Below are 25,960 nucleotides of genomic sequence, written 5' to 3' on the forward strand. Positions count from 1 at the left end.
CAACCGGTCGCATCAGATGGCCGCCCCTCCCTGAGCCTGGGTCAGCAGGAGGTTTCTTCCTGTTAAAAGGCAGTTTTTCCTTCCCACTGTCGCCAAAGTGCTTGCTCATAGGGGGTGTGGTGGCAGATTTCTTTTCTCACTTATTAATCGCATATTTAATCATATCACATTAGTAATAGTAATTTCACTTTCTCACTTAGTTGTTTGCATGTTCACTACAGAGGGGCCTTCTGCTCTACACACATAGTGAGGCCATTGTAATGGGAGACGTTAAACAGATGTGAGACTCCTGCTTATCAGGGATGTAAATCCTTAGGTGACGGCTGAGCAGAAAACAAGGTCATAATTCTCTCTCTGTTTTTTTGTTTCCTCTCTAAGGGTTTTGGCATCACACAGGCAGACATGAGTGAAATGAAGCAGGTTGTGCAGTGATTACAGAACATCTTAGTGCGGGGCTCATTATCATATCATTATTCATTTTAAGGTGTTGAGCCCATAGTGTTTAAAACAAGTGGGTGACATTACTTAAGAAAAGTTATTGGTTACAGTAGTTTTAATTAAACACATGGGATGATCCATGGTTTGGGCAAATTATGTCAACAGTAGTGTTTTTAATGATTTGGGGAAATAAACTGCACATGGCACACTTGTGTCTGTGGTGTGGGATGCCTTAATACTCTTATAACCTACAGTTGTTTGCAAGCGTGAAGTTTGCATTTACTCACTGATTTTGGTTTCTAGGTAACTGTGGTGTAGATGCAGGCTCCAGGCAGAGCCAAGAGTTAGACCTACTTAACATGACAATAATGCTGATTTTATTCTCTAACACAGGGTGTAACCCTGGGCTGGAGCGAAGTTACTCTGGAGGAGAAGCAGCTGATGTTGTCTGAGAAATTTTCTAACTAACCTTTTACTTTTTGTTATTCTCCTAGTTCTGATGAGTTGACTCATGGGAGAGACCATGTGTCAAAATGGGGGATTCTACGGTTAACATGAAACAATGCTTTCTATGTTTCCCATCAGTTTTTTATGATTTTGCCACCCAAGAGGGATCAGCGAATGAATGCAGATGGCACCTGATTAAACAGACAGGCAGTTTCCCTGGAAAGCTTAGTGTGTTTTTGAGTTAAGGTGGTCGTTGGTGTGAAGTTAATAATCATTTTATAAATGATATGCATTTATATGACTCTCTGAACATCACAAACTCTGTTAGAGTCCTGAACATGAGTAAAAGTGATTGGAGTAATTATAGCATGCAAGTTTTACAGCAACTTGTGCACATTTTGTAGGGTAGCTAGACTGATTTTCTAGCATGTCAGTTCCTGATGCGTAAGTGCATTAGACCCTTATTGTAACAACAGTTGTGAGTTCCTTTGACATGTGTACGGAACTTTAACGTATTATTTGACACGCTAAAGGTAAGATTTTCAGTTTATCACATTTCACTGAGGGATTTTGATTGGCCTCAAACATGCTGATGTGGGGTCAGTAAAGATAACTGTAAATGGCTTTGAGAGGGTTTATACTGTTTAAATGGGCTGATGGCCCTACAATAGTAAAGAGTACAGTACACTGCATAGATAGAGAGGAAAGATCTATCACTCTGTTGTAAATTTAGCTCAGAAATGTTTGATATATGTTGGCTATGTGGAAATTCATGGCTACTTCTGGGTTTTACCCCAGACTTTGAGAAACGCTAACATTGAATTTAGTTTATGTTTGTGGTATTCATTTACCTATAGTATGCATGTTCACTACAGAGGGGCCTTTTGCTCTACAAACACAGTGAGGCCATTGTAATGGGAGACGTTAAAACAGATAGTGAGACTCCTTCTGCTTATAAAGGATGTAAATCCTTAGGTGACGGCTAAGCAGAAAACAAGACCCTAATTCTCTTTCTGTCCCATGTGACTATGGTGGGTCTCATCAGCAAGATAGATGAGTCTGCATATCAATACCACCTATAGAAATACATTTACTTATAAAATTGGCGACGTGTTTAATACTTACATACATGAACTGTTAATATTTGACATTTTACTTCTGTTACTTAAAGTACATTTTCTGTTTTAATGTGTCTGTTATTAATGAACACATACATCTAATAGTTTTCTCTCCAGCTACAATAACATCTCACTGCATGCTTCACCATATTCCACTATACGGCATTAAAGAAGTTCCAGGTCAAGTTTTAGTTTGGTAATTGCGCAACTTCTTAATCAATTTGAACATTTCTGACAGATGTAACTGGGCAGGTACTGTATATTTCAGAAACTTGTGAACATAAGTAAACCTTGTACCTTTCTAAACAGTACTAATCCAACTATGACTAAAGAATACAGGAAATAGCAATTTTTTTTAGTGTAAGTGAAGAACTCTAGAAAACAACTTATAATATTAGTTGTAGATTCGAAGACTGTTTTTTTTTCAAGTATTAAAAAAAAACATGCATTACTTCATAAAGCAATGATGTAAAATCAGTTATATGCTTATGGTGAATCTACTCGAAATTCTTGCCTAGTTTATCATACAGCAATATACACAAATAGTAACATTTTGTTTTTTCACAAAACTGTAGGATCCTCTGTAGTTTCATCACTGAATATTCTTCTTTCCATAACAATTATTCCAACATTAAAGTCTAAAGTTAACAACAAAAATATGATTTCAGCCTAAAAATGTAACCATAGCTTTGCTAAATTTATTTTAAGCTGGATGGAAACAACTCACTAAAGTAAACCCAGCATATCACTCACAGACTCAAAGAATCCCTTTCATGAATGTATTGCAGCTCATGTGATACACATAATCCAGGTATACATGTTGTATTTTATAAACAATGACACAGGCAAATGTACAAAAAGTAATCACATTTATTTCAATTTATACATAACCACCATATATTATGTCTCACCACTTACTTTGATTTTCACATCACATGTTGTCATGCGTCACATGATCCCCTCTGATATACATCTCTCTAGACTCTGGGTACATCCAACACACCATAAAGGAAAGACATTTGTGCTACAGTATGTAGGCATGGCTTGGCCAGTCCTGGCTCCTTGAGTCATTTTTGTCTCTCTGTCTGCCTCAGAAAATCAGTTATAAGAGAGTCTCTCAATCCAATTTTTAAAACTTAGTCCAGGTTTCCTGTGTGTCTCTGTGCCGGTCCAAACGGTGGCCTGTGGGCTGGTTCCAAGCAGCCCCCGAACCTCTAGCCAATCGTGACACCAAAGCCACACTGGAATTTGTTCTTACGGTGGTTGAGGAAAGCCCCGAGGGCCAGTGTGAGAGGCAGCGGCAAGAGCTTTTTCTCAAGAGTTGCTCCAACCACCCAGTTACTGTCAACTGATCCTGCAGAAGAGAACATAGAAGTGATGAATTTTGAAATGGAAATGTTTGCTTCCCCTTTTTTGGTAATGTTCTTACTAGAGATGGCACGATACCACTTTTTTATGTCCGATACATTTGGATATCTGCCGATACTGATATGAATCCAATAGTGTTTTTTAATCAATAAAACTGTTTTTTTAATATCTTGCTGCATTTTGTATAAGTTCATACTCAAGTTTAAATAAACAACAACACTAAAGCTATTCTGTTATACCTGTATGTAAAAAATACACTGCACCCAAAATATTTCATAGTTCAGCAATACTGATCAATCTAATAAACTTAAACCTACTCCATCCTCCCTATTCTGGTATTTTAAAGAGTACTTAGCAGAAATATTAAGCAACCTAACTAACAGGGTTGCCAACTCCCAGCAAAAAATAAAAATAGGGAACCACCCCCCCCCCCCTCCACCTCATGATGCTTAATCGACGTAATCAACTTTAATTTCGATGTAGGGTGAAAAAAAAAATGCACAGAAATAAATTATTTTTCAAGAATAATTAAATAGATTCAACATCTTTCTTCAACACAATTCCAGAATTCACAGATGATACTTTCCCAAAGGAAAAAGTACTATAGCTTACTAGGGTATATTAGACTTAACAGTTACTATATACAGTAATGGACTTCTATACATTTTACATCAGATTAAAACTTTGGGTGTAAGATTCAGATAATTATTTATTAAAAGCTAGACATTTTAAGTGAGAATAAGAAAGAAAAGTATGTCTTTGTGCCCCCTGTTCATGCCCTATCGGCCCCCCTGGCTAAACTTTGCTAGATCCGCCCCTACACAGTTACCAGCCGTCAGCTGTAGAAAAAGATCCTGGTCTTGAAAGTAATATTAAATAAATTCTAACAACAGCTTATCAAGCTTAAACGTGCTACTGTTGTTCAGCCGCTGGTTTCCTCTTTCTCGTGCAAAGTGGGCCAAAAACAAAGAAGAGAGACGGACTCGCGACAGAAAAGCCGATCAGCTGATGATTAAGCAGTTTCACGATTGAAGTAGCAGCAGGAGAGGGAAGGAGAGAGAAGAGGCAGTCGCTCCATATATCGGTTGTTAAGCTTAACGCAGGAATGCTTTACAAACATTAAGAGATGAACTTACACACTTGCTTTACTTCTCTTAGGGATAACTTCCTCGAGATGAAATGCCGGTTTGGTAGCGAGGCTCCAAATACACACAGCTGCTCTATCACGTGAGGCATACTGCTGCGAAGTGCAACGGTTATGAGCCGAGTTAGGCCATGTCGCAAGTTTTGTGAGGTGCTTTTTTGATATTTAATGGATCGAATTACATTTTTTATTTCTGTCCGATATCCAATCCGGTAATTTACGTCAGTATCGCACCGATACCGATACGTAATATCGGATCGGTCCATCTCTAGTTCTTACTGATTGTTACAACTTGTGTACGGTATTTACCTTTAAAGAGCAAATTTGCTTTGGGGAGGTCCAACTGGTAACCAAAGGATGTTGTTGTGTCTTGCATCCTCGTGTTGGCTTCAAATTCAACTCCTACCTGCAACTGTGAAAGAAGAAATTTAAAGTACATGTAACATTAAGTCTGTTAATTCAATATTAAAGTACCCATATGCACATTGCACGTGTGCAAAGTATTTTCAAAGCCAAAATCAGCAGACTTGCAAAAAATATATTCCAGAATTTAGATGTTGTTACTCACATCAGAGTTAAGGCCAGTTTTCACTGAATGTGGAGTAGAAAATCAAAACAACCCCAAAACACTGTTTTGCTAGGATTCCCAACACTGCAAACTGTTCACGCCAAATGTGTCACTTTAAGGACAACACAGAACAACACAGGATTTACTTCACCTGTGATTTTTGCAAAAAAAAAAAAAAAAAAAAAAACAAACCCCTCAGTATATTTGTTCCTTTATCCAGACTCCAATGTGCAGCAGTCGAACCCACAATCGAGTCTCATCAACACTCTTTGCAAAATTTTACCAACATTCATAATCTTTGACCATCAGAAGCAAAATTGTCTCTGATGTTAATATATGGTTGTGAATTGCTCAATCTCTCTGGCTGCATGTGTTTTTGACTTATTGTTTTTATTGTAAAAATGTATTATGTGCACAGGAGAAAGAAGCCATTGCTTATCTAAAGTACATTTGCAAGTTACAGGGATTTTCTTGTAAACGTCCCTCATGATTCTCTAGACTTTGGCTATGCACTGGATGAAAGAAGAGAATCTTTTTGTTGTGTTTTTTTCATTTGAGCTACAAAATATTTTAACCATTACTGTTAAAGACAGTTACAGGTGGTTATGTTGCCCGCAAAATTATGACAGGTTTGGCATTGTGTCAGTGATGGCCTCAGGAGGCCAAACTTCCACATGCCCAAGATGAAATCCTCAGATCCACTGTGAGGATTTATGCAAGTGTAGTGTGACCTGAGTAGTATAGCAACACAATTTAACTGAAGTTAGATACCTGATCATTGGCTTTGTGATAGTATGTAGCATGAGCTCCTGCTCCTCCCAAAGTCAACGTAGCAACATAGTTTTCACCTGTGGAGTTTTTTAAAAAAGGTGGGGAGAATTACTAATCCATCTCTTAGATAGCTCACATTTTACCATACCCTTAAAGCTTCATGATAAAATATATAAATTTTAGCACAACGTAGTCTTGCAGTGCAGAATGTGAATCTTAAAGAGCGATTTTACCTGTGTACCTGCCCAAGAGAGAGGTGACCGCTCCTTCCTCCCCTGGTCTCCTGTGATACACAAGCTCTCCACCGAGAGTCAGTGCTGGAGTAATAGACTGAAGATAGTGGGCCACCAAAATGCCTGCAGCAGTAAAAAGCATCTATTACAAATACAGATTATATTTTCTTTTAAGACACATTCCCGTTGTACACTTTTTTATATTTTCTAAGCCGTATGTCATGCGATTGCCTGCTCAACGCACTGAGCTAAACTGGCGCCCACAGAGGATGTTTGTAGTCTATAAGCACTCCTAGCTTTTCATTAACAGCTGTTATAATCCCTCCTGTGTAGTTCACTAGTTTTTTTTTTGTGTTGTTGTTGCTGTCGAGTTGGGTTTTATTATCAATGGTTGTGAATACGTGACAGAGTATAGTAGTAGTATTCTAAGAAATGAGAACTTCTTCCAGGAGTCACAGTTTGGACACATAGACTGAACTAGCAATGTATTACTTTCTGTAGGTGAGGCAGCACTCATTCATGGACATCAGGCGCCCCCTGGTTTCCATTAATGTTTATTAGATTATTAGGTTGATGCTTTGCTTCTCAGACATCACACAATTCAACTCAGCAGCAAGCTGAAATTCAGTCACATCAGCTGTGGTTCTGAAAGAACATCTGGAAAGTGTTTTATTGACACACGAAAGCATGAAAGGCCCAATGACGCTCAATTTATTATTTTGCTATTAAAAAAAAAAAAATCTTCCTTTTGGACCTTTGTTTATTGAACTAAATGCATCAGGTTTCATATTCATTATTAAGAATAATATTTTTATATTTCATTTTGCAGCACATTTTTTACTTTTTTTGTTGCAACTTCTGCTACAGTTTTGTCTAGGTCTCTCTTGGAAAAGAGATTTTAATTTCAATGTGACTTTTTCTTCAATAAATAAAGGATAACTGATCAAACTAATCTTTATCATACCAGATCCAACAAGTACATCTGGATTTCCGAGCGTCACAGCAGATGTGAAGTCCTCTCCTCGATACTCCATGTCACACTGCCAGTTCACAAACTTATGCTGCTGAGTCTGAAAATAAATAAATAAAAAGAAAATATAAAATACTGAAAGGACAACAAAACATTCACTGAAACGCTTAATAAAAATTCTAAAGGATCACATCTACATGCTATTGCATGTCTACATACCTGTATGGCTATTTTGGAGCGTACAGCTGTTGTAAGATGGTGGATGACCTGCGCATTCAGACTGCCGGTGTTGTCCATATCTCCAACCATCACTGGGAATGACTAGAGAGAATACCACTTCACTGTCAGCTTTTCAAAACTATGTCAACAGCTGTATAAAATGGCAGTCAGCATCAATACCGGTAATACAGAATCTGGGGCTGTGAAAATGTGAAGAAAAACAATCCAACCAGGTGTTTTTGAAGTTTTGAACTCTAATAATACACTAAATGTCAAACACACTAATAATGTCATTTAAGCCCCTTTTCCATTAGTACCTACTGGGATCAACTTCAATTGGTTTTTCCATTTAGTAAAAGTACTTGGTATCAGGTACTTTTCGATCAAGTACTAAAATGTGACGTCGTCAGCCTGCATGCCACTGATTGGCTGGTCAGTAGCGTCACTCGATGAGTCATGAAGGCATATCATTAACACCATTTTTGAAATCCACCAATAAGAAAAATGGCTACAAAAAACAATACGGTGATCCCTGAGACCGAAGAAAAGGCACAGACTGAGCAAAAGGTATATTCTTGCCACAACGTCCACCTTTTTCGTAGCGTTCGTGTCATGTTAATTACTCTGCGGGACGCTTGGACGTGTTGCTATGACGACAACCACGCATGTTAGGTAGTACTGAATTGTAATGAAAAAACAGTCGATCCAAGTTGAAGTTAGTCGAGCCAGGTAGGTACTAATGGAAAAGAGGCTTTAGAGACAAACTCTAAATGGGGGGAAATGCACACAATTAACACCATAATAAAGTTGAGTTATCTTTAATTTAGGCACACTTTGTATGTTTCAGGAGTGGCATTGGTTATTAATAATATAATATAGCACACACAATAATGATTTTTGTCATCACTATATTCAATTGTTTTTGTCAACCACAGGTCAGGCTTTAATGGTCTGGAATACATCTGGTGTTTAAACAGCTTCCATAATGCTCCAAAATTATGTTTTTCAGTTTTGTTTTGTCCAATTGTTTTGCACGACAAAAATACAGATTTCACATAAGTGGCTGATGCTTTACAATTACACAGGACCCTAAATTCCATAAAAAGACCTATCACGTTCACAGACCAACATTTCCTAATGGTCTTGAAACATTCAGTGTATTATAGCCGGTTGTTTTTGATGTCAATATCCACAACTATACTCAAGATATTTATGAATGTCACTGTAAGCCTCATTGTAGCATATCTCAGCATCCCACTAAATTAGTGAACTATCATGAGGTCCCCTAAATTTTTGAGACAGGCATTTAAGGTGACACTACTTTGTAGGGGTGGGGGGGAAAATCGATACTGTGTAGTATTGTGATATTTTGTTTGCTAATAATGTATCGATACAGGGACAGCAGAAATCGATATTTTGCTACAAAAAAAGTTTTTGTGGACTGGAACTCTGACTTCAGAGCATGTTGATCCTTTTTCTGAGCAAGGATCCTGACATTCCTTCACTGTCCAAATGTGTTTAACTTGTTTTTTGGCAGCAATAAACATGACAGTTTACTTATTTTAATTTAAGACATGCTTTATTTTAATTAAGTTTAAAACTTTTTTATTTAATGTTAAAATAAAATATTATTTTATTTTAATTTACTTTCAAATTCTTCAGTTGCTGAATGGGCTGCATAGTTTTCATAAATTGCATAGTTCAGAATAGCTATAATTGTACCAGATGGTTGCATTCAGTTAAGTTGGACTAGACTGTAATACAAACCATTCAGTTTGTCAACAATAAAACTGACTGAAATGAGAGAAAGACTGAGTGTGAGACTTTGATATTAGATAAAATGAATATTGATAAAGTTTACCTTTATGTACAGAATCTGAATATCGCAAAATATTTTAAAAATTGCAATAATATCGTATCGTGCGTTAAGTATTGTGATAATATCGTATCGTGGGATGTATGGTGATTCCCACCTCTACTACTTTGGCTCAATAATCCAAATCAACAAGTTAGTTTTTAGGTTAGGTGGCCACATTTTGGTGCTCTAGATGAATTTCTGATGCATATAATATTGCTATTGCTCTACTGTATGTGAACGTCTACAGTTAGTTTCCACATGCATTCAACATATATTGTAATTTTTTCAAAAGAAATTGATAAAAAAAAAAAAGATTATGCACAGATCACTCAAGTCACAGTGACAGACAAGATCTTTTACTGTTTGCATATAAAATGCAATCCCAGGGATCCCAGGAGCTGTGTTGTCCAGGGGCTTTTGCCCCCTGGTAGGGTCTCCCATGGAAAATTGGTCCTGGGTGAGACACCGGACAAAGAGCAATTCACAAGACCCCTATGAGTAGAATAGAATATTTTATGGATAGAATTTTTAGGCATAGCCAAGTAGCAGAAGGCCTTCACTTGGGTGGTCTCAGAATCTTATCTCTGCTTTTCATGGACGATGTGGTTCTGTTTGCTTCATTGGGTGATGGCCTCCAGCTCACACTGGAACGGTTTGCAGCCTAGTGTGAAGCGGTGGGAATAAGAATCAGCACTGCCAAATCTGACGCAATGGTCCTCAGCCGGAAAAGGATGGAGTGACCACTCTGAGTCAGGGACGAGTTCCTGCCTCAAGTGGAGGACTTTAAGTATCTCAGGGTCTTGTTCACGAGTGACAGGAGAAGAAAGCAGGAGATCGACAGACAGATTGGTGCTACGGCTGCAGTGATGCGGACACTGTACCGGTAAGACGTGGTAAAGAGCGAGGCGAGGATAAAAGCAAAGTCGATCTACGTCCCTACCTTTACCTATGGTCATAAGCTCTGGGTAGTGACCGAAAGAAGTGACCGAAAGAACAAGATCGCGGATACAAGCGGCAGAAATGAGCTTCCTCTTAAGCGTGGCTAGCTTCTCCCTTACAGATAGGGTGAGAAGCTCAGCCATCCAGGAGGGGCTCAGAGTAGAGCCGCTGCTCCTCCGCATTGATAGGAGCCCGTAGAGGTGGTTCGAGCATCTGACAAGGATGCCTCCTGGGCAAGGTGTTCTGGGCATGTCCCACCGGGAGGAGGCCCCTGGGCAGACCCAGGACACACTGGAGTGATTATATCTGTCAGCTGGCCTGGGAACGCCTTGGTGTTCCCCTGGACAAGCAGGACGAGGTAGCTGGAGAGATTGATTTCTGGGCTTCCCTGTGGGAGCTGCTGTCCCCGTAAACCAGCCCCCGGATAGAAAGAAGAAGATGGATATAAAATATCACTAATCATCCATTATGGCTTATTAGACATTTATGTGAAGATTCACACTGAAGTAGAGATACACTATTAATGGTGATCACGAGTTTGACTTCGACCAAATAAATGAACATGATCAAGTGATATTAAAAATGTGTTCTGCCAATCAAACACAAAACAAAATCAAATAAATCGCTCTCTAAAATTACCCCCTGATGAAGTCCCCTGCATATGCCAAATAACAGCTGTTACCTGCACCATAAAATGTATTGGATGTCATCTGAACAAGTATCACTAGATTAAAAAGTCAAACATCTGGTACAACAGAAGGTGTGGAACTTGTTTCTCAAAGCAGATTATCATCCGTTGGTTTATAAAATACTGTGCATTTAAAACAAGTGACGTAAACCAAGAACAAACAATGTGCAAAAAGTATAGCAGACTCACGTCTGTGTGGCAAAGTCACACAGCTAACTGTAGTAAGATGATTGCATAAAGGCAACGTAAACAATGCAATTGTTTCTTATTGAAATCCTCCAATAGCAGGTCAGGTGTCCAGAAAATCAAGCATGTACAGTTTATCCACCCAGCTCATGAAGACATAGTGAAATTGCCAACACGTTTTACCAAAGATATATTCATCCAGTAAACACAGTGATTAATGAAGGCTTTAGGAAAATAGTCAAAATACTGGACAAAGATGTGTTAACCCTTAAGCATTAAGCAATACTAAAATAATACTAAAACAGTAGGTCGTTTCCTGCATAATCCTACCTTTTATTTTCATTTGGCTACACTCAGGGATGGCCACTTTAGTTTGTTTTTTTGTGTTTGTTTTTTATCCTGTAGTTTGGACACAACTTTATTTAGTTCAAATTCAAATGTTTGAATGACACAAGACAATATATTTCACCTCAAAGAGGTGAATAAACACTTTAAAAAGATTTAATTAACAGGAATTTAGCACAATATACAAATACAAAGAGTGTCCTGTTTGTTTTGATTTTATCTTACACTTTGGTAAGTTTTCTATTTTTCTTCTAAAAGATGCACTGAATCTAGGTGACTTATTTTTTGCAAAGCATTGTACATAAGGAATGTAAGGCAACATGAATATAAAAGCTATGCTACATTTACATGACAGTGCAAAAAAAAGAAAAAAAGGACAATTTTGTTCTAATGATTATTCGTGACAAATAACCGCGACCTCAATAATATTCATGCATTTTAAATGAAATGTTGATGTATTTATGGAATTAACATTCAATTCTGTAAACATTACAAAGATTTACACACAACGGTCAGAATCACATCAGTAGTATGTTAAGGCAAAGGCAAAGAAAAAAGAAAAAAAGAGAGCATTACCTCTGCTGGCCCAGTCTGTTTACTGCCTACATAGGTAGCACCAAATCGATAACCAGAATCACCCAGGGTGCTGAGGGTAACAGTATGGCTGACCTGGAAGTGGTTACTCAAGCCTTTGTTGACCACTAACCGCACCCCTTCCATCTGAAGTGGAAACACCTCTGAAACAAAGCAGGGAGAACAACACGGCTTAACAATGACACTTGATGCAATGATACAACAGCATAATTATGATGCAAAAGTTGAAAAACAAATGAAGAAATGCAGAGAGAGCGCCTCATTTCCAGACCTTTACATTTGCGGTGGCATTCGTCATATGATCCTGGATTTGGGAGAGAGGCTTGTGCATCTGCCGTCGGCTGGTCAGATCCAGCTGCTGGAGGGACGGAAGACACTGAGGGCATAGTGAACCCAGGAGGGACCGACACCAAGCCTGGCACCCCTTGTCCACTTCCAGCTACAGCTGGGGCTGGACTGGGGGAGGCGGCAGCCAACACACTGCCCATAGTTTTAGATGGTAACAGCCTATTGAGAGAGACAGGCAGTGTATAAATACATTATTGTTTCAAAACAGCAATAAAAGCTGCATATTTGCATTCAGATTACAAACTGTTAAACTGATCTTGTAGAAATGGTCAAAAAGTAAATTTGAACATGAACTGCATATCCTGTGAGGTAAATACACAAATACATACACGCGCATATTCTGCTCAGAGATCTGTTACTCATGCTTCATACAGTATATCTGTAAGCCCTTTAGTAACACGGAGCTCTTAAAGCATTTGCTCACAAGACCATCAACACCGCTACCCTCATTGAAGCATTGGTGCAGCATGTTGGTTTCAGCTAAGGCCCAATTTAGTTAGACTCTCGAGATTTTAAATACAATAAAAACAGTATAACCTGATAGTAAGACATGTTGTACTGCAGTTGGTTATTTGTTAGTTAAGCCACATATGGATTTAAGCCACCAGCTGACAAAACTATTCACTAGCAGCATTTAACCTATGAATGCTAAAGCGAGCTAGCAGAGGTTGGTTAGCTAACTGGCTGGCTAGGTAGCCATGTGGAATTGACCACGAGATCTATTCGCCCATATGTGAATAGAGCGGTAACTAGATTTACGACGCAAGACAGAGTAACGCCATGAAATACCCCCCCTGCCCCCAAATGACAAAACACCCCCTTCCTTTCTGCGGTTTACCTACTTACGGTGACGGTTTGGGTCCAGGGGTAGTTCAACACCGGTAAAGTTCACGACAACGTCAGTGACCGTAGTTGACAAGGATCCGCCCATTACCAGACTCGTCTGTGCATTGGCTCATGTGCATCTCATGCCGGCAACAATTGGCTGAAGCTAGGACAACCCTTTTGTAGTGACGTATCATTAGATTCATTTACTGAACATTCGCATAATTCGGCCTTTCACTGAAAGACATTCCAAGGGTATGGAGCGAACAGGAGTGTTTACACAATTATATGCGAGGAACAAAAATATATTAATTATACTAATATGAGAATACGGGTTTTGTGTATTTTTCAAAAAGAATGGGATCATCTCCCAGTGGACAGGGTTATTCAAACAGGTTCTAACTAAAATGTAAATAATGAAATGTTATACTGCATTTTAGGCAAATAAAAGACAGATTTATGGTTTGACTTGGATTCTGTCTTAGCAAGAAATATTAGGTTACATGGATCAGGCTTACACCAAAATGCAATCATTCATGAAATTAAAAAAAAACAGAAAGTGCAGCTGTGGAGTGCAGTCACTTGAACTTTTTATCTGCTTGGAATTAGCATTGCAACACCTGATTTTAAAAAATAAATATAGTCAAGAAAAACATGGTTCATCAAGCCATAGAGATAATTTTCTTCTAAGAATAAAACAAAGGATTGCTGTTCTAATCCAGTAACCAAATCCACGAGTCCAATTACTAGTTCAGACACACTGGAAGAAAAATACAGATGCGCATGACAAAAACGAGTCCCCTCCCTGGGTGCTTAGCACTAATGTGAAAGTCAGCCAGAGAAACAAACATAAATACATATTTTAAATAGATGATGACCCAATGACACATTCATTGGAGTGTAAATGTGTGTGAATGCTACAAAGCAGTTTGCCATAGAAACAAAGTTGCGGTGTGAATGGGTGAATGAGGCATGCTGTTTAAAACACTTAGAATGCGCCACTAGAATAAAAAAGTTCTATATACAAATCAATCCCTGATGTCAAATAGTTCAAAGTCATTAGTGTAGTTACGACTACTGATATGTGACATGTGCTACATGAAATGCATTTATTAGTAAGTGCAACATTATTGAAACTTTGCTATTAGAACTCACAACTGTTTGTACTATTGGTGAAGAAAAGAAAAAGTGTAATGTTTATCATAAGAAACGGGTGTCAAGCTTTGTGCACTGCAGCAGCACAGCAGCCCTTTTTAAAGGTTCGTCAGAGGAAAGAATTTTTTGCCATTTTGGTTTATGAAGGTTTGTTCCAACTCGTGCTCTTCTTTGGTCTCTTTGTGTACTATATTCCAAAATATTAGGTGCGTCTCACAATTAATGCAAATATCTTTAGTAAATCAAGGGGCAGAAACTTCACCTGTAAAGGCAAGAAGTGGTCACACCATTCAGATTTTCTGCCCAATCATCTGAATGTTAATGAAATGGTGATGACAAGAATGAAAGGATTACTGGTGCTGATTCCATTGTATTTTCCACACAGTTTGTCTCAGTGTTACAAAAATAAACCCCGGGAGACTGCTTGTGAGGGTAAAAATGCTAATGAGAAGGGTCAAGTAAGAATGGCCACATCTGTTCTAGCTGACAGAAATAAGGAAGTTGGGGAGAGGGAAATTTTTTTTCCATGTGTGTCATGTTGTAGCAAATGTGTCCAGACAAAAACTATTGAATGGTCTTTCAATCCTTAGTTTCTGCTAAGATTTTAAAAACCTCCACAGAAGAAGGGTCAGATTTCACACAAGGCCTGTGAAAGTAATGCAGTAATGTAATAAAATACCAGATTACTTAATTCAATACTGCAGACCATGCATCAAATTAATTTGGGGTTGGTGATCTTCAAAACTTTTTTTAAACTGATAAAATACATCATAATACTGAGCATGTCATAATTATCACAGACAGTATAAGAAATGACCAAACGTACGTGACCAAAGTTGCAGTTTTTCTTTATGTCACTGGCTCAAATGCATTTCAGCAGGATGTGGACACAAACATTGTAGTTCACAGTTGGCACTATCCACCGAGTTCACCTTTGGTTACGGTTTTATTCTTACAACAAAGCACCAAAAGCAGATCATTTCAATAGTGGCTGAATTTGGTGAGGTCCTTCAACCTTAGCTCAAATCACATAGGCATGATTTCTAGCAGTGTAGTCTGCCACACTGATAGAAATCACTGTCCATGCTCAAGTGGGAATTTTCTGTGGGACACCAGTTTACTAGTAAACTCAAACAGGAAATGAAAAATGTACAAAAATATTATTTTGAGGGAGGAAGGAGCAGAAAGAAAATCTTCACTTTGAATCTTGTCTGATGTGTAGCCAGTATTGTGTGACAAATGCCAGGCACCATGTTTGTTCTGCAAAACAAAAGAAAAAAGCCAGGAATAAAATTATAATCTCCAGTTCCAACCATGTCAATGTGTCACTACTGTAGTAAACCCACAGAGCAGATAGCTGGCCCTGTGTGCAGATCAGCTCTGTCCAAATCTATGCTGACTGTTCTGTAACCCCTTCACCTTTAAATCTTGTAAAGCTTTATATCCTCTTTCATGAAGATTAACTAATCAATTAAAAAGGTTGCTTCAGGAAGAGTGTTCAGATGCACTACATCCTAAAATACCCCTATATATGTACTCTTCTTATGGTTCAGAACACAGCGAGCAAGAATATTCTCTCTGGTTTCACCTGTACATGATATACTTTTTAAGCTATTCCTTGCTGATGAATTCACCTCACAATCATAATACTGGAAACACAGAATAGGGCAGTGAATACTCACTGGCCACAGATCAAACAGCTTTTCAGCAGGCGCGTTCAAGGCCAAGCATGAACCCTGAATAACATTTTGATGTAGATTAACTGACAAATGCAATTAAAATCTGTGTTTACACGGTTGCAACAACCTAGTCCTGAGCAACCAAAGGGCAGCAAACATCCCATCTTGTTTTATTTATAAACCAAACTTTTGACTCTTAGAGATTTATTTTTCAGTAATGCTTCAGTTTGAGCCATTCAAGGAACTGACCATTGATTTGTGCAGCTCCCAGTCCTTAGTTTATGCCTTCTCTTCACCATCTTCTGCGTCAACAGAGTGAAACTCTGCAACATACAGGCTCTTGTCAATGCTGCTGGGTATGGGCTTAATGTCAGTAACCAGCTGGTCCTCAATATTCTTCAAATTGTAGCGATCATCTGAAGTTATGAGGTTGATAGCCAGACCCAAGTGACCAAAACGCCCTGTGGAAAATCAACATGGTGTCAAGCTTGTATTAGTAGTGGTATTACAAACAGTAGCTGTAAACCTAACTTATTGACAAAACGACAGGTTACCTGATCTGCCAATGCGGTGGAGGTAGGTCTCTGCATTTTTGGGGAAGTCAAAATTAATAACCACGTTTACAGCCTGGATGTCAATTCCCCGAGTGAAGAGGTCTACAAGAAAACATGTGCTTACTCAACCCAGTGAACATTTGTTCTTCCACTTCACATTTTTCCAATGCAAAAACTCTTCACCTACCTGTGCAGACTAGGTTTCTGCACAATCCATTTCTGAAGTCATGGAACACACGGTTTCTGTACTCCTGCATCATCTTTGCATGAATGTAGAAGCATGAATAACCAAGTTGAGTGATTTTCTTTGCAAGAAGTTCAACTCTCTGAGTGGAGTTACAGAAGATGATAGACTGATTGATCTGGAGCTGGAAGAGAAAAATACAAAATGAAGGGTTATTTCACAAAATGTGAACAAAACTGTTTTGTTGGAAGCTGTGTTTACATTGCGTTGTATTTTTGTTTTATTAGCTTTAAGTGCAAATTTTATGTTTATCATAAATACATTTTCCTTTTTACTTAATCTAACAAAAAAAAAAGTGAATTCAAATACACGTTACAGGCACAGTGGCACGCAAAGGCTGGGTCAAAATTTCCATTACTGTGAATAGTTAAGGAAGGAAGAAAGGAGGACAGACACCCCCCCCCAAAAAAAGGAAGGATTTGTTCAGTGGTCCTCAGGTCAGAGAAAACAAAGAGCAACAGAAAATCAAAAGGTAAATGCATTACATGATCATATGTGAAGCAACATTGGTGTAATTTCAACTAAAAAAAACAAACAAACAAACCATTGTCTTTTTACTAGGGTCAGTACTGCGTGAACACAATGTAGGAGCCAATTATATTTACTCTATACCTCATAATGGTCCACAGGCTAAATCATTGTATGCCACTGCCGACTTTTCAGTCAGCCTCCAGGTGTAAAACATGAATATGAATGATGAATATGTTGGTTACTGGGCAAGCTAGCAATATTTTGGATGGCAGTGAAAGACTGATTTCATGAATACTTTCATAAAAGACATGAAAATGTGTCTTTTCATTTTTTATGAAATGCCTCATTTGTAATTTCATCTCACCTGGACGGTCACAGTATTCTGACAAGGGATGCCCAAACCTGTCTTCTTAGATTTTCAATTTATTTTTGCATATTTTCCTACTAATATCTTCGACTACAACACATGTCATACAACACAAAAAAAACCACTATCACCCCAAGGGGGCAGAGTTTCTCTTCTTAATGGTGCAGCAATCCAGTCTTTAAGTGATGATGCATTAATTGTGCTTCTGGGTCCAAACTGCTCTTCATTTATTGAGGCTGTTGTGATTTTTTTTTTTTTTTACATGTTTTAATACTTTGTATCTTGTTCTATTTAATCTGAACAAGCACTAAAAAAAAAGAAAAGAAAAAAAAAAAAGCAGTGATCACTGTCGGCCCCTCTCGGTTTTTATTACAACTATTCATTTTAAAGCTCAATTTTTAAAACCTTACGATGTAACTACAGCCGAGCCCATGCGGTAAATTAATGACCAACCTCGTATTGTGGCTGGATTGTCTCAGTTGTTCTCCTGACTGAAGTTTGGTCCATTTAAAGGATCCTGCTATGGAACTGAATTTGTCCCCAACCATGGGGAACCCTTGCATTAACTTTTATCGAGTAGGGAAAAAGTTAGCGTTCATCAGCTTACTGTGTTTATATTATGCCAACCATAGCTGCGTAGCTAGCCACCATGTAGCACATCATTATATATCAGCTAGCCCAACTTCAATAACCCTGCAAACGTCACTGCTGCTGTTTAGTTTCCTGTCTTCATTTATCTCAGAAGTGAAAAAACGTTTTGTTTTTTTCAGAAATCCCTAATGCAGAACACGGTATGTCATGTTTAGATGGAAACTAGTGAGCTAACTCCCTGCCAACTTCTAACTCTTACATTTCATAAATTCTGTTTTTATGGATGCCTGGATGTTAAACTTAATTGTTACACCTATTAGAGCAGCCACACTGATCATTTTATTAAAGATGAAAGAGGAAATTTAGACAGTTTGTAACTCTTAGTGACGCCCCAGTGTTTGTTTGACTTTGGACCCAGAAATGGTTAATGACGTCAGACTTAAAGACTGGATAGCACAACTGGTTGGTCAAAACTAGGGGTGCAACAATACATGTATCTGTATTGAACCATTCGATACAGTGCTTTTGGTTCGGTACACATATGTATTGAACAATACAAATTTTTTTAATTTATTTTATCAACTTTTCTTCTGATGATGCTGTCTGTGTTGAGAGCTCAGTGGATCTGCGTTCGACTACTCCGCCTAGGATGCATTGTCGAGTGCAGATCCACAGAACGCCGCCTACATGCATTCACTCAAGCTAGCGAGACAGAACCCTAGTGCAAAGATAAGTGGAAGCAGATAAAAACAACAACAAGCACACATGCTACAAACTTTACCCGAGTCATTTAGACAGCCGTTAGTACATGATTCTAAGAGGGCAAAAGAACTAGACAGGACAATTGCTATTTTTTATGCTGTCGACATGCGACCCTTTTCTGTTGTAGAAAAACACCGGGTTTCAGCAAATGCTGAGAGTACTTGAGCCCCGATACAATATTCCTTCACGAACCTATTTCACCGATACTGCAGTTCCTGCTTTGTGCAAGGAGACAAAAGCCAAATTAGAGACGGCAGTGTCAGCAGCACCCAGTGTTGCTCTGACCTCAGACGGCTGGACTTCAAGAGCTACACAGAGCTACTTAACCGTCATTGCACATTACATTGATCTGGAATGGCAGATGAAAAGCAGTGTTTTGCAGACACACATCATCGAAAGTCACACCACTGACGACTTAGCCAAAGATCTGTCAGAAGCTGTGAAAGATTGTAAGTTAGTGCGACCAAATGCTATAATACCTGTAACTACTGACAATGCTAAGAACATAGTTAATGCTGGGCTGGGGGTAAGAATATACCCCACAAGAAGGGTATATTATAGTTTTGATTTTGGAACGAGACATTTCTCTGTAATAAACTTTTTTTTCCCACAGATGAGTGATTTCTTGATAAGATAGATTTCTTTTATTATTTTGTTGTTTCAGCAACATCTAATTTGAAAACTGTACTTTTGAGTTAAAAGAAATATTCATAATTTTAATACATTACAGATTAAAAAAAAGACATGAACATTTTTTTTGTATTGAAAAAAAATATCAAACCGTGACACCAAAGTACCGAACTGAACCGTGATTTTTGTATATTGTTGCACCCGTAGTCAAAACTAATCGAAATTTTGATTACTTACCCTGGAGAAGAGTGTGTTAAGACAGTGTACCTTCTGTCTTTCAGTCACATAGGCATAGTACTGAGTGATGCCCTTCAGTGTGAGTTCCTCCATCAGGTTGATTTCATAAGGCTTCTGCATGTGCTTACTCTACACAAAACAGTTTACAACAACTTAAACTGTTAAACGAGAGTACAAACAAAGTGAATTCTTACTCATGCAGAAGATTTAATGTTTGACATCTTACCATGAATTTTTGCACACTGATGGGAAAAGTGGCAGAGTAAAGCAAAACCTGACGATCCTTTGGCATGAAACTGATGATATTTTCGATCAGAACCACAAAGTCCTGGGAGAGCAACTTATCTGCCTGAATAAAGGGAGGGGGAGGTAAAACATCAAAAGGAATAGTATGTCCACAAACTTAAAAAAAAAAAAAAGTCAACAATAAACAATATAGAAAAAAAGAGAGCAAATCGTACTTCATCCATCACCATCATTTGAGTCTTGTCCACTTTTGCCACACCCTTCTTAATTAGGTCCAGTATCCTCCCTGGTGTGGCAATCACTACATGCACTGCAGGAGAAGCAAGCATGAAAAAAAATTTTTTTTAACCAAGAAAAGTATTACTGCCATGGTTACTGGGAGCCATCATGGCTCAAGAGTTGGGAGTTTGCCTTGTAATCGGAAGGTTGCCAGTTTGAGTCCCGGCTTGGACAGTTTCGGTCATTGTGTCCTTGGGCAAGACACTTCACACTACACTTCACCCGCCAGTGTTCAGCAGCCTCGCCTCTGTCAGTGCGCCCCAGGGTGGCTGTGGCTACAATGTAGCTTGCCATCACCAGTGTTTGAATGTGTGTGTCAATGGGTTCAGTGTAAAGCGCTATATGGCCATTGTGTTCTCTGCCCTTTAAGTCCAGCTTACAAACTTTCTCTCTTCCTGGCCCCATTCATTGGAGACTTAAGAGCCAACAAACAAGAGTCAAGATAAAGGAACAATTTGAACCTCAAATATGAACATATTTGCTACTTAGTTAATTAGTCAGATAAGCAATTTAAATTTAACTATATGTTGGGGGAAAAATAGTAAATATCTTTAACAATATTTTAAAAAAAAAAAAGATTCAGTTGCAGCCATAAAAATAACTTTTTTAAAATTGTCTTAAAATGTTAAATACCAGTCTCATCAAGACGCATGATGTCATCCCTCAAGTTTGTCCCACCCGTTGTAGCCATGATCTTGACTCCTCCCAGGTGCTTGCTGAGTTGAATGCTGATCTGGCTCATCTGCAGGGCCAGCTCTCTTGTTGGCACCATTACCATGGCTGGAAGGAAACGGATACAATAAGGGCTGATATTAATGCAGAAAAAATTAAGGTTTCCAGCAGCAGAAAAACTATTGATGGAGTAGTGCAGTGCAGCGATCATAATCAGTATATTATCAATATTTTCCATTAGTTTTAGAGCAACAAAAGAACCACTAATCAAAGTGTGCATGTGTGCAGCTTGAGCACAACATCCCTACAGTTCATGAAATTATCTCTACTTTTCAGTCATGGCTGTCATATATTCATGCTCATGTCTCAGTTTATTTTATTGCACTTCACTTAGTTTTCAGTAGTCTGCAGTGCTGCAGACCACTGATTCTGCACGGTACTTTCATGCACTACTCATACGCTGTGAAGCCACTAATCATGTACAGTCTGTCGCTACTTTCTTCCACTGTTGTCTAGCCACCAGGCATCATCTTAAACTGTAGTTGGTTGTCTCAACACTGACTGTAAGCCATCAGCCCAGACCTAGAAGAAACTCACCCTGGATATGATCCTTCTTAAGGTCTATCCTCTCCAGGAGAGGAATGAGGTAGGCACCACTTTTTCCCGTTCCATTTTTAGCCCTTGCCAAAATATCTCGTCCTGATAAGGCAATAGGGATGCTCTCCTCCTGTTGGCAGACAAACAAGTCGATTCAGAAAAATGGGCATGGTTCATTAGGCATGAAGCAATGTAAATAGACAGGACTAAAGGATCACCCCTACTGTTTCTTCTAACAGTCAAAAACGCGCAAAGTGGCACCAATGTTTAACACTTCATACTTATATGTAATCAGGAGGACTAGAGATTGGACTCATTTAGCCTCCTACTCACTGAAATTAAAACTTGTTCCAGAGTAAATTAATCAAAAATGCTTCTCTTCTGTTTGGTAGATGCATATTAGTGTTTCTCCTGCTGTTTTTTCCATTTGTGGACAACTTCCCTGCAAAGCATATGGCTGAGGCATGGGGCTGTATCAAGGCAAAGTGGGGGTAATGGGATTCTGTTAAAGGGTGCAACTATTTATACATCTAAATTAACACCAGAAACAGGAACCAGAGTTCTGGCTACTTTATTTACCTGGACAGGGGAAGGTTTCTCCCATCCCATTTCAAAGATTCCCATAAGCAGTTCTCGCTTTAAGCAGTAGTCTTCAAATTCATTTCCCTTGGTGGATGTCACATCCTGGAGAACACAACTCAATCATTTTAGTTTACTGTTTAAAACGATCCAGAGGTTGAGGATTACAGCACTAGATGGCAGCATGGACTGAGTCTAAGTAAGCATGTATAACTATACTTGCGTCTAATGGCAGTCACCTACCGAAGTTTTCACCCTGGTATCTTTTGGAGGAAGCTCCAGGCATTTCTTCCAGTCATCACCAAACCTAGTCGTAATCAGGAGTACAATTTTTGTAGGGAAGACCCAGACCATATCAAGTGAAAAAAGAAAACAAAATGTTAAAATAAGCACTGCAACATTTAGTTCTTTATTTCATAATCTTCAGAGAGGGAAAAGGGCTTTAAGCAGTGTGATTTGGCTCAACTTGGAAAGATGAAGACCTAATATACTAAAAATACACAACAGCTTAATGTAGTAATTTCTATGGCGAGCATTGGTGAAAGCAACTTCAAAGCAGCACAGCAATACTAAAACTAATGTATGCAAGGCTAATATTATAACTTCTAAGACCCACACAATGGACTAACCAATTATTAGAAGTACTCATTGTTTCAACTAGATGGCAGAAATTAGCCAGATATAAAGAATAACTTTCACTTGTCCATATGTGTATTACTAGTCTAGTTTGTTTTTTAAAATTTACATGTACAATGACAATAACCTATTGTATTCTAAAGCAGTTCTGCTGCTGGCCATAATATTGAAGAGCACAGAGAGCATGCTGACGCCTTTAAAACTGCACTCTGGAAACCAGGGTTATTTTTGATGCCCACTGGTTAAGAAGAACTAAAAACAATTTCAAATTATATTCCTTTGGGTAGGCAGATACTTGCCCTCGACCTGTATGCATGTCCCTGTTTGGTAAGTGGGCAAACATCTAAATAAGTGTTAAATGCAAATCTACTTCTTTTGGTTAATTTATTTTGGATCTTGCTTTTAACACCCAAGCTAGCCCTGGTGTGAATGCTGATGATGTTCTAAAATTGTCACATATGCACACAAACCAAATGTGAAGTACATGATCTTCACAAAATTAACAATTCTGTAATTCATGAACTTCCAAACAAAGTACTAAGTGCTGACAACAGCAAAAACATCTTACTGTTAAACCTTAAATTATTAAGTCATGTCAGGACAGGTGTAATGGTAATTAGAGCTGATAGCAGGGATTTAAAAAAGGCTTTGACTGTTTAGAAGATTTGGTGAGAAGTCCTGAACTTTCCCATGGGGTTCTCATGCAGGTTTTCTCTAAAGCACAAGCTGTCAAGCTGCAAAAAATGATTACGTGAGGAAAAAACGACACTTTTCTGTTTTCAAAGTAGAAGAGAAACATTACTAAAGCAAGTATCTTACTTGATGCCTCCACTGCTCTGAGGTATGCTGGTCCTTTTATGGGCACTGGGATGTTGGACATTTGACAGGAGTTCAGACTGTTGTCCACCTGTCTTGGTCTGTCCCCTGAGCTGCCCATTTGCTGGTTTGTTCAATCCAGCCATTGGTGCTGGGTTTGCGGTTCTTGCTGTCGCCATGTGTCCAACACCTTAACTGGATTTTCCTCGCAGTATTGTAATATTTCAGCTCAGTTCCTTTTCACTGCTCTACTTTAATGTGCACATGTATTGCAAAACTAAAACGTGAGAAAAATAAAACCCTTTTCTCTTATCTATCCTTTTTAAACCATGTGTTCACAATCTAACATTCAGACCTCTTCATAAAAAGAAGTTTGTGTGTAAATTCTGCCTATTTACAATACAACTCTCCAAAAAGGAGAAATCAATATAAATAGCGTGACTAATATGACCAAAGAATAAACTTGTGTGTGTTTTTAGTGTGCACTTGTGAGTATGAGTTTGACTGTTACATTGACTGAAAATGGGTAGTATTAAAATATGGACAACTTGATCACATATCTAACTGCTCTCATGTTCAAGTATATAACTCGTACTGCTGGGGTTTAATACTGGATTGTTCTTAATAGTGGTCTGAAAAAAATTACAATCCCTGCAATTTTTTTAAAGCACTGGCAGGCTACATTAAATTTTGGGGGTCATTTTTTCGGTTTTCAATTCTCCTGTAGCAAAACGCCAAGATGGAAGCCTACAAAATGTTAAAGGAAATGATGAACAATACACAAGAAAAGTAGTCCAGGTTTCCTGCAAGAAATAAACAATGGCGGTTGTTGTTGTTTTTTTAAGCATTAACAGGCTAGTCAAAAGAGAAGAGCACAAAAATAACAAGCGCTTCAAAGTGGTATTACTCAAAGGCACCTGACCAGATCAACGAAATACATTTCAGATGTGTACCAAAGGCAAAGCTCACCTTTGTTATATTGTGACAAATAATGCTGCCACCACAAGACTGGTGGTAGATGGCAAGAAAGTCTATCAAGTATTTATGGAAATATAAGTAAAATGAGGAGGTTGAAAAACGTGGAGTTAACATTTTAATTCGGACAACTTTGCCTTTGTTTTGATGCCGAGGCTAACAACCAGTGTAAACTTAATAACAGCTGCAAGCAGTTTTGAATTTTAGCAGCCAGTGTTATGGTCACTTAGCTAGCCAGTGCAATTGTTAGCCATGTTAAACAACAAAGTAAAGCCAACAGTGACCGACATGTGTTTAGTTTATCCATAAAGTTACCGCTATCGATAACAAAGTTAGCTAGAATACTTTAACTTACACGAGTGTACGCGCCGTTAAAACTTCACGTACAGCTACGTGGGCTTTGCCATCGAGCTAACAAGCTAAGATTGCGTCTTTTTTTTCCGGTTTGTGAGAAACTGTTTCAAAATATCTGTCGTTTACAAAGAAACCGCATCTGCATCCGTTTACATCTCACCCTTCAGCACTTTCATTCAACCATCCGAGCACGCTGATTCTAGCCTAGGCAGTATACGCTAACGGTGACGCTTAACTCTACCAGTCAGAGAAAGATGCTACCTTTCCCTTACAAACTTACCGCCTGTGTCGTGATTCAACTGTATATCGGCTTTTCGTTTAAGCTTGGTAGGCACTACTTTTGACAAAGGCACAGAAGTTTTTTTTTAACCTTTTGTCTCTTCTTTGAGAGAACTGACAATTCAACATGGCCGCGCTCGTTTTGGGGTTGGCTGTTTGAACCAATGGAACTGCCAATTGGCCAATCACGGGCCTGTTTTCAAACGCCTCAAAAGTTTTAGCTACTCAGCTCAGGCCATCACTGAGGCACCGACTCTGAAGCCCAAAATACTGGCAATATGTAAATATAATGACGCTGACATTAACCTTAATACTTTTATTATTATGATCTCATATGAATGTTGCTTATTGCGGTAGTGAAGGTGGGTGAGCTTAAATACATGCAGTCAGCCCTGTGAAGTAATGACAGTGCACCAGAGAGGTGAAGAAGAGAGGTCTGGCAGGTTAGAGTGGGTGGAAATGAGTGTCAGGGGTGATTTGTGTAAAAAAAGGATAGCAGCAAGAGTGACAGGGAAGGTGTGCCTGATGACAGTAACACCTTGCAAACACGGGCTCTGACAAAAAGACATGAGAGCTGGAGGTGGCCACTGTGGAAACCTTTAAAGGGAGCAGCCAAGTAAAGAAGAATATGAGTTTTTCCCGTTAATATGGTCAAATATATTCATGTCATCCAGAAATCCAAACCAGTATCTGATAGCCTTAAATTTATGCACAAGTCGTACATCTCATATAACAAATACCAGTGTGAATTCTTATTGTGGTTGTTAAAACAGAGAAT

The 25,960-nt window shown here is 38.6% G+C and overlaps 2 protein-coding genes across 8 annotated transcripts; both read right to left on the reverse strand.

Moving 5' to 3' along the window:
* Positions 1–2,853: 2,853 nt before the first annotated feature.
* On the reverse strand, positions 2,854–13,231 carry tomm40 (translocase of outer mitochondrial membrane 40 homolog (yeast)). Of its 4 annotated transcripts, none has more exons than XM_086311244.1 (9): positions 13,081–13,231; positions 12,158–12,393; positions 11,869–12,029; positions 7,277–7,378; positions 7,052–7,157; positions 6,088–6,210; positions 5,855–5,931; positions 4,825–4,927; positions 2,854–3,357 (listed from the first exon to the last, which is right to left on the reverse strand). In XM_086311244.1, exons 2-9 carry the CDS (start codon positions 12,372–12,374, stop codon positions 3,218–3,220), a joined length of 1,029 nt encoding a protein of 342 aa, XP_086167370.1. In that variant the 5' UTR covers positions 12,375–12,393; positions 13,081–13,231; the 3' UTR covers positions 2,854–3,217. The 4 variants fall into 4 exon arrangements, with proteins under 4 accessions (XP_086167370.1, XP_086167369.1, XP_086167371.1 ...); XM_086311243.1 differs by having other exon boundaries at positions 13,077–13,219; XM_086311245.1 differs by having other exon boundaries at positions 13,073–13,215.
* Positions 13,232–15,045: 1,814 nt separating this feature from the next.
* ddx61 (DEAD (Asp-Glu-Ala-Asp) box helicase 61) lies at positions 15,046–25,344 on the reverse strand. 4 transcript variants are annotated; one of them, XM_086311242.1, is made up of 13 exons: positions 25,184–25,344; positions 23,578–24,321; positions 22,366–22,429; positions 22,123–22,227; positions 21,544–21,673; positions 20,908–21,054; positions 20,211–20,305; positions 19,976–20,098; positions 19,750–19,878; positions 16,635–16,815; positions 16,448–16,549; positions 16,143–16,354; positions 15,046–15,474 (listed from the first exon to the last, which is right to left on the reverse strand). In XM_086311242.1, the coding sequence occupies exons 2-12, from the start codon at positions 23,751–23,753 to the stop codon at positions 16,173–16,175; spliced, it is 1,434 nt and encodes a 477-aa protein (XP_086167368.1). In that variant the 5' UTR covers positions 23,754–24,321; positions 25,184–25,344; the 3' UTR covers positions 15,046–15,474; positions 16,143–16,172. The 4 variants fall into 4 exon arrangements, with proteins under 4 accessions (XP_086167368.1, XP_086167364.1, XP_086167366.1 ...); XM_086311238.1 differs by having other exon boundaries at positions 23,578–24,377; XM_086311240.1 differs by lacking the exon at positions 25,184–25,344 and adding an exon at positions 25,064–25,162 and having other exon boundaries at positions 23,578–24,377.
* Between the last annotated feature and the right edge of the window lie 616 nt (positions 25,345–25,960).

The sequence above is a fragment of the Aulonocara sp. 'chitande type north' Nkhata Bay genome, linkage group LG11, assembly GCF_057382095.1.
Source record: "Aulonocara sp. 'chitande type north' Nkhata Bay isolate Kocher_YH1m ecotype deep benthic linkage group LG11, A_spYH_male_GT1.1, whole genome shotgun sequence".
NCBI classification, from domain to species: Eukaryota; Metazoa; Chordata; class Actinopteri; order Cichliformes; family Cichlidae; genus Aulonocara; species Aulonocara sp. 'chitande type north' Nkhata Bay.

Bases quoted from the DNA above. Each gene is read 5' to 3' on its own strand.
- ddx61 (XM_086311242.1), bottom strand. From the start codon at position 23,753: ATGGCGACAGCAAGAACCGCAAACCCAGCACCAATGGCTGGATTGAAC. The intron at 22,430-23,577 runs GTAAGATACTTG...GATTACGACTAG, and splicing joins CAGAGCAGTGGAGGCATCAA to GTTTGGTGATGACTGGAAGA. The intron at 20,099-20,210 runs GTACGATTTGCT...CCCTTTATTCAG, and splicing joins AAATGATGGTGATGGATGAA to GCAGATAAGTTGCTCTCCCA.
- tomm40 (XM_086311243.1), bottom strand. From the start codon at position 13,165: ATGGGCGGATCCTTGTCAACTACGGTCACTGACGTTGTCGTGAACTTT. The intron at 12,030-12,157 runs GTCTGGAAATGA...GCTTTGTTTCAG, and splicing joins ATGCCACCGCAAATGTAAAG to AGGTGTTTCCACTTCAGATG. The intron at 3,358-4,824 runs GTAAATACCGTA...TCTCTTCTGCAG, and splicing joins AGCAAATTTGCTCTTTAAAG to GATCAGTTGACAGTAACTGG.